Here is a 7765-nt window from a genome sequence, read left to right as displayed (position 1 = left end):
CCGTCCTTTCAGACACCCCGACGTCCCCACTCAGTAGCTGCTCGCTGGCCCCACAGGCACCAGCTGTAGAGACCGGGAGCAGCACGAGGGCAGCCCTGCTGCCTCAGCCCCGCACGGGGTGCAGTCCCGGCCCCCCTAGCTCTTCCCCGGAAGAGGGGACCCAAAGCCCAGGACGGAGCTAAGCCCCGGCCAGGGCTGCCAGGCCGCAGGGGCGGCCCCACCGACCGCCATTTCCCCCCCTCGGGCCTGGGCGCGGGCTGATGACGCGCTCAGCTCCCCCAATGGCCGGCGGCCGCATCATGGCGGCTGCCTCAGGCGGCCCCCTCAGGCGGCCCCGGGCCGAGGCCGCGGTGCGGCCGGGTCCCGCGGGGCTCCTGTGCCCCGTAGCCCGGTGCCCCGGGTCCCGCTGCCCCGCACCTGTGGGGGCTGCGGCCCTACCCGCCTCTCCGGACCCTTCGGGGGCCGCAACGCCTCTCAGCACCCCCGGGGTGCGGGCAGGGGGCTTCGTTGGTGCTGCGGGTGTTTCGTGCGGAGCTGGGCTTGGGGAAAGCTGCCTTAACCGGCCAAGCGAAAGCTGGGCACGGTGGGGACACGCAGCTCAAGCTCTGCATAAAATACCTCCCTTGCGGGGAAAAAAAGAAAAAAAGAAAGAAAAAAAAAGCAAACACACAAGCGGGAGGAGGCATTGATTTAATTTGGTGTGGCTGCCGCTTTACTGTGGGCAGCCACCTCGGAGAGCCTGCCAGTGAGAAAAGAACAGAGTGCAGATGGCCCTCTCGGTTTTTATTGTCCCTGAGCGATGCTGCTGGGGCAAGAGCCTGGAGCATCCTCCTGGGAGAAAGGAAAGACCATCCCCTGGGCCAGCCTGGCCTGCCCGTGGCCCGTCCTTGCCCTCGGCCACTGCACACCGTGTGTGCAGGCGGGCCCCATTACTCTGCTTGATAGCCCTTGGCATGGCAGGAGGCAGGGTCCTGGCCAGCAGCCCTATTTGCACCAGTCTTTACGCTGTGCAGGGATAGACCAGCAGTGAGGAGATGTTTTTTGTTTTGTTTTATCCCGGAAAAAAATCTTAAGCTGATCTATGGACTTTAATTACTATGGAAGTCTGATTTGAGTTAGAATTGCCTGTATATACAGGCATTTTTTCTGTCTTTCACATGCACACATATAGTTTTTGCTTTATCACCCTGCATTCTGGTAAATCTTACTCCATTCTCAGCTCATTTATATCCTGACATCTTCTCCTGGAAACCTGACTTCTTATAACAAATAATTTAATTAAATAAGCTATTTGTTGGAAGTTGTCATGTGCAGACTGCACTGCCTTGAAACCTACACCTGCTTCCTCAGAACTGCCCCAAATGGTGTTTGCTTCAACACACCCCTGGGAAGGAGTGGAAAATCTGAGCTATTTGGTCAAACTAGCTTCTTCCTGCTGGATTTTACAACTGCAAAAAAGGCTTTAAAACCACACAGACCAAAACCCACCAGCAACACCAACAGCCCTGCTGTGAACATGTGGGATGCTTCCCTAGATCCCTGCTCATTTCCTAGAGTGAAATTCAGACACACCAGCTCAGTGCTGTCCTGAGCGGAGGCTTTTTTTTTCTCTCTCTCTCCTACTTTTCTTTTCCCTCCTTCCTTGTGTTGATTTGTGTGGCCAGAATGACTTTGATTTCAGCAAGTTTGCTGTTTATTCACGTCACAAGTTTGACAGCTTTACACCAAATCAGATTGCTGGGTTTCAGGAGAGCTCTGAGGCGTCACTGGGAGCTCCTTTAGATTAAACTCGCCTCCCCGGTCTCCCCCCTCTCCCCCTCCTTCAGAGCCATTTAAACCTCGCTGGGGCTTTAACAGAAACGTGCTCCTAAGACCTGTAGTTCATCCTGCCACTAGCATGGTAAGTGCTATTTGCATTTCTCTCGACCTGGAGGCAGGAAAGGAGAAGGTGGTCCCTTTGCCCTGGGGGCGTGCAGTAGGTTTTGTGCCCTCTTTAAGGTGGGGAAGGAGGAGGGCTCCTCTCTACCTGCAGAAGCAGGCAGCGCTGCTCTGCCTGCCCACGGATGAGTAGATTCCCTGCTCGAGGCTCCAGGCTGTGCCGTTGCCTCGCAGAGGTTCAGGACTGCTGCAGCTTGTGCTTATTTGCAGGAGGGAAAGGGATGTCTCCAGAGACAACCTCAGGCTTCGCTGGGACCCCTGCAAAACTGCAGAGGCAGAAGTCACAGCAAGCAGCCTGGACGTGACTCTGCCGGCTTTGTGCAGCCTTAGGGTTGAGCCAAGCCCTCCGCATGGACCGTCCAAGGAGAGCCTGGGGTCCCCTGCTCGTCCTAAACACACCGAGCACCCTCGTGCTGCCTCGGGGAGCTCAGGAAACGGCCGCCTTCGTGGCACGGCCGCGCGCAGCGGGGCAGCCCCTGCCCGCTGCTCCGAGGCGGCGGCGGGAGCGGCGCGGGGCGGCGGGCGGGCCCGGCAGCTCCCCCGGGTGGGCGGGCAGCGCCTGCCCGGGCTGTCCCCCGCTCCAGGCACCTGCCGCCGGGGCGGGGGGCAGCGCCGGGACAGAGGGGGTGGGATACGGAGCCGGGCTCACGCCGCCTCCCCTCGGGGCCCCCCCGCCACGGCGCTTTCCCTCCGCAGAGCAGCGCGCCCTGCCCGCAGCCGGACCCCGCCGGCCCCTGGCCCGCCCCCGCCGCCGTCTCCACGGAGACCCGCGCCGCCGAGCCCGGCCCGGCCCGGCGGGACGCCCGCCCGCGCGGTAAGTGCGCGCTGCAGCGGCCGCGGCTCCGCGGCGCCGGGCCGCGCTGACCGGGCTCTGCCTTCCGCGCAGGCCCGGCCGCCGGAGCCCAGCAAGCGGCGTGGCGGGGAGAGCAGCTGTCCTGCCAGCTCCACAGGAACAAGCAGGTAAGGGGCCCGGCGCCGCGGGCACTGCTCGCGCCGCAGAAATCTTCTATCATTCGGACGTGGAAAACACCAGGAACCCTCTCTGTTCAGATGCCCCTTGCCCCTTAAGTTGGGATATTTCAGCCCTTGGTGCTGCCTCGTGAAGCTGGAACGACTGATGTGGCGCTTCCTATCCCTGGCTCCCCTCTGGCTGCAGCACATCGCACCAGCTGCCTCCGTGCTGGAGAAGGCCAGGGCCATCCGAGAGCAGTCACCCAGGCTCTGGCGTTGCAAGGGGACATGTTAACTAAGAGCCTGTTGGGTATTTGTCCTCCTGAGTCCACCAGAATTACCTACAAGAGAGAAGTTGCTCCCATGTAAGATCAACTGTTTGGGCCAACAGTCCAATTTACCACTATTCTTTTTATCCCCCCCCCCCCCACCTTTTTTTTTTTCTTGGTAAATCTTAGTACATCTTATCAAGCAGTAGTAGAAACACTGAACAATCCTGGATGAAGGAATCCCACTAAGATCGCCAAGACCCATGACCCAACACTTGGAATAATACTTCAACATAATGAAGTCAGTGGAAACAAACCTACTAGCTTCAAGTTCTGTGGGACTGGACGTCAGTTCCAGATGTCAGCATGCTTCTTTCTTTGACTTTATCTCAACTGTTTGGATCAGCAGTTTTCAGCCCACACTCCTGGGCTGCTTGGCAGAAGGTCCTTTGTCCTCCTAAAGGCGTCTCCAGAGCTGTGATCAGGAGGCAAAAGCCTCTGTGCTAATACATGAGCATTTGAGACTTCCCATGGAAAACTTAGTGGTCTACAAATCAAAAACCACTGGTCCAGCTCTTGAGATGACAGTTTATCTCCACTCTTCAGTCAAGGACTGAAGGGGTGCCTAAATGACGGGGGAATGTAAAGACAGACAGTAGGATCTTCCTTCTGTACCCTAACCACATAAATTATTAGTCTACATTTCCTTCCTTCCCTTTTTGCCCACCAGCCAATTGTACGTTGGAAAGAGAGGGAAGCAAAGAGAAGCTTACTGCCACCCAACAGGAGACCTGGCAGCTGCCGTCATGCCCATGGCCATTTCTGGCTACTTATGCAGCTACCTGTAATTGTCTTCTGTTATTATTCCGTGACAGTTTTTATTTCAGAGTTACCTTCTTAAGCACTCGTTAAAGAATAAAGAAAGTCAAAAGTGAAAATTGAACAGTCATGCCACTTAGATTTACAGAGACAAGAGGCTTGAGGGGGTGGGTTGAATTCACAAAGCAAACACCCAGATCACAAATCCAAGCAGGCTGTACCATAGGGCAATTGCTATTAAGTTACAGAGTCAACATCTATTCATCAATATCTCTATTCCGCAGCTTCAAGATACTTTGCTTCAGAAGGAAGAGGAACTTGCTAGGTTACATGAAGAAAATAATAACCTCCGCCAATACCTGAATTCTGCCCTGATTAAATGCCTAGAAGAAAAAGCCAAGGTATTGTGTTCAAACTTGTTGTATAGACATATGCACATGAAACAGGTGGATAGGTACATGCCATTAAAATGCATGGAAAAGTGTAGAAACCTGCACTATGAGAGTTATTTTAACTTTACAGAACTGCCAAATTGCAATGGGTGGTTTGTTTTTATTTATTTTATTGTAACATCTTCCAAGGTATGTTTTGATTCATTTGTTTTAGAACACTGATCTTTACATTTTATTAGTTAAAAAGTATTATATATTACTTTAAAAGGTGGAATCTGAAATGAAACGCTAGGTTGGATGAAACACTCCATTAAACTGAATTTGATTATATGTATTTTAAAAAAAATCTTGATTCTCTCTCTTCTTGTCAGCTTAAACATTTTTACTACTCTAGACTTGCCAATGAGAACAAATTATCAATTATCTGCTTACCTCTAAAGATGGGCATGAAGTAAATGTATTTATTAAAAAAACGTGAACTTCCCTTTTCCATCCTATTCCCTGTTGACCATGTGGCCTATCCTCTCCCATGCCAAGATCTGTCTTCTGGCAGTAGAAGAGAGTCTCCTTCACTAGGCATATCAGGAAAATGTGGACACCCTTCCATTGGATATGGAAGACAATCCAGCGTGTGCCCCATGGGAGGTGGCTGAGCACTGAATTCATGATGTCCATGGGTATTTTCCTTGTTACTCTTGGCTTTTGTTGTCCACCTCTGAATGTTTGAATGGCCCTGGCCCTGTGCTGAGGGCAACTGAGGTAGATGCAGGAGCTCAAGCCGCACAGGCTGCAGCTCAGACAGGTCTCTATTTGGGATCTCACCTGCCCTGCCGTGACTCCACATCTCTTCTCCTTGTCAGGCAGCATGTTCCCCCTCAAACCCACTCACCTGCCAAAGGCTGCTGGCAGCATCAGCACAGAGCAGTGCTGTATAGCAAGGCAGGAGCTCTCGTTTCACGCCTTGCTGAGTGGGAATGCAATCGAAACAAAGGCCGTATTGACACAGTCAGATTCTTCTCTGTTAGGGACTAAGTTGCTGCAGAGGCTATGAAGACACAAAATGATTAGTAGGATTAGATATCTGTAAGTTTAAGGAACAGAAAAGAGCACAGAGTGGAAGCAAATATCGTATAAAGGTAGTACTAATCATTTTGTCCATCTAAAATCTGAGAACATAAACATGTTGCTTTCCAGTAACTAAAGAATCAACTTTTAATCTATTTTCTCTGCTTCATTTTATTTATTTTATAGAAACTGCTGTCCTGCCATGGCCAGAAAAACTGTACTGTTCTCAAAAACACCAAAAGGAGATTAAAAGACGACCACTGCTTTGCTCCTCAGGAAACTCCACATGCCTCCAAAGCTAGAAGGAATCTCTTTAATGAGTTCACTGCCTGTGAAGAACAAGCCAGTCCTACCGTGGACAGCTGGGTTTTGCAGACTTTAGGATTAAAAGACATCAACACTATCGATGAATCCTTATCAGCTAACTACAGTGCCTTGTCCTCAGACCTTGGAAAAGACATGTACTGCCTGGGCCCCAGTGAAGCCAGAGACTACGACCACAGTGAGGCTGCAGCAGCAGTTTACAGCTGTGGCCAGATGCCTCCAGCTAACAGCAGTGCCCATTCATGTGGTGAGGGCTCTCCCTTCATTCCTCAGCTCTCCTCAGCACCATGCGTCTCCTCACCGACGCAAGGCCTTTCCTCCTTCCCAGCCTATGGGTTGCCTTATCTGACTAGTGACTTGTCACCTAATAAAACAGAGGTGGCCTTCACAACCTCTCTGAGCCCTCACCGCAACGTGAGGACACACAGCTTCCACCAAGGACAAGCCTTCGTGTGCAGAGATGATGATGGAGGATGGAGATTCACCTGGGTGCCCAAGCAGGCTGAATAAAGCACCTGCCTCAAGGGCCACCTGTAGGGAAAAACGGAAGACAGACAGTTCATCTTGTGCTTGAGACCTGTTCAGGCAACAGAAAAGATTTCCCTTTTGGGCTCTGTTAAAACAATATTCTTACCTACTCAGTCCTCACTCCCTCCTAGGTTTTATGGGAGTGGCTCCAGATTGCACTTAGATATTTATCTGTCTCAAGCCAGATGTACAAATGGGATCTATTTCTCTCGTTTCTATGATAAGACACCTCATCACCTTATTTGCTTCATTTTTTTTTTTCCCATCATTAGCCATTCCTTGCCAACTGGTGCGGGACTGCTTTCAGCACCATAAGTCACTTCCACATGAACCAAATGAGAAGGGATTTGGGAAATACAGTTTGGAAATATCACCTCTATTGCAGATGCCCATGGATAACACAGAAGACATAGGTCAGTGGCTGAGGATCAACAGTTCCTATGTGACCTGGGCCTTTCTTGGCTACATAGATTGCCTTGGATTAAGGCAACCGTGGTATTTGTTAATGAGCTACACCAGGCTGACCTACCTGCTGTCACGTGGAGCTATTGTTTTTTGACAATGCCTCAAAATAAACAGGATTTGCTTCTATTGCCTAGAGGCTACTTAGTTACAAGTAATTCAGCAAGTTTAGGTGATTTTTTTCTGCTGTGATTAAAAGACTAATGTGTTTACTGCATTATATTTTAAAAGTACTTTAACTGTCAGGTAAATGGAGTTTAGAAAGTTCGAGCCCGTTTCTCACCCATTCTAGCTATAGCACAGGAACTAGACCCAGAGATTCTGAATAATGACACTGCCATCATCAGCCAAGGCCCCGGCCCAATATATTAGTGACAGGAATTTTCTCCTGGGTGGATGTATTGTGTGCACAATTCTCTTCTGCTTGGGACCCATTCCCTTCACCCGTGGCATACTGTCAGCCTCTCAGTGGACTGTCTTCCATATTTACTTGCCTGATGTTGAAAGCCCATATAAAAGAGTTACTCTTGGCTATACAAGCAGTTTCTGTGGCTGCAGTGGGGCTTTTTCTATCAAGAGCTACACATGTGAAACTGAATATTTACTTTCCAGGGAACAGCTTCTTGATAATATAAACACGTCAGAGGTTCTTCCAATTTTCCTCCCTCCCTGTTTCCTATGTGAAACATCTCTGGTTTGGGGAGGCACAGTGTGGTTAGAGTGGTTGATTGGGAGCCATGATCTTAAATACTAGCTCTTGTCTAGCCCTATATCCCTGTCAGGCAGGGGAATCCTGAAGCCAAGATCATCACTGTCTCAAGAATGCTTTACCTGGTAGTAACACAACTAAAAACATGAAGTCAGCTAACATGAAGTAAGCTCACAGTAATGTTTTGTATTACCTATTTTCTACCTTGCAGTACTTGAATGTACTAGAAATACATAGAAATGTACGTAGAAATAAAGGGAATTATTTAGTTATTATTTCTTTCATTATGGTCCCAGCCATTAATGAAC

General features: G+C 50.4%; 1 protein-coding gene across 1 annotated transcript; it reads left to right on the top strand.

Annotated features, from left to right (window-relative positions):
- The first annotated feature begins 281 nt into the window (after positions 1–281).
- GMNC (geminin coiled-coil domain containing) lies at positions 282–6511 on the top strand. The gene is made up of 4 exons (XM_088525580.1): positions 282–488; positions 2635–2752; positions 4164–4378; positions 5621–6511. The coding sequence occupies exons 1-4, from the start codon at positions 282–284 to the stop codon at positions 6266–6268; spliced, it is 1188 nt and encodes a 395-aa protein (XP_088381706.1). The 3' UTR covers positions 6269–6511.
- The last annotated feature ends 1254 nt before the right edge of the window (positions 6512–7765 follow it).

This window comes from Tinamus guttatus, unplaced genomic scaffold (assembly GCF_059628265.1).
Source record: "Tinamus guttatus ecotype Peru unplaced genomic scaffold, ASM5962826v1 Tinamus_guttatus_pri_ptg000227l, whole genome shotgun sequence".
Taxonomy (NCBI): Eukaryota; Metazoa; Chordata; class Aves; order Tinamiformes; family Tinamidae; genus Tinamus; species Tinamus guttatus.
Note: the sequence above shows the minus strand (reverse complement) of the source record. Positions and strands in the feature narration are given on the sequence as shown.

Excerpts from the sequence above, each read along its gene's own strand:
- GMNC (XM_088525580.1), top strand. The coding sequence starts at position 282 with ATGGCCGGCGGCCGCATCATGGCGGCTGCCTCAGGCGGCCCCCTCAGG. Across the intron at positions 489-2,634 it reads CGCCTCTCAGCACCCCCGGG|AGCAGCGCGCCCTGCCCGCA; the intron begins GTGCGGGCAGGG and ends TTCCCTCCGCAG. Across the intron at positions 4,379-5,620 it reads GCCTAGAAGAAAAAGCCAAG|AAACTGCTGTCCTGCCATGG; the intron begins GTATTGTGTTCA and ends TTTATTTTATAG.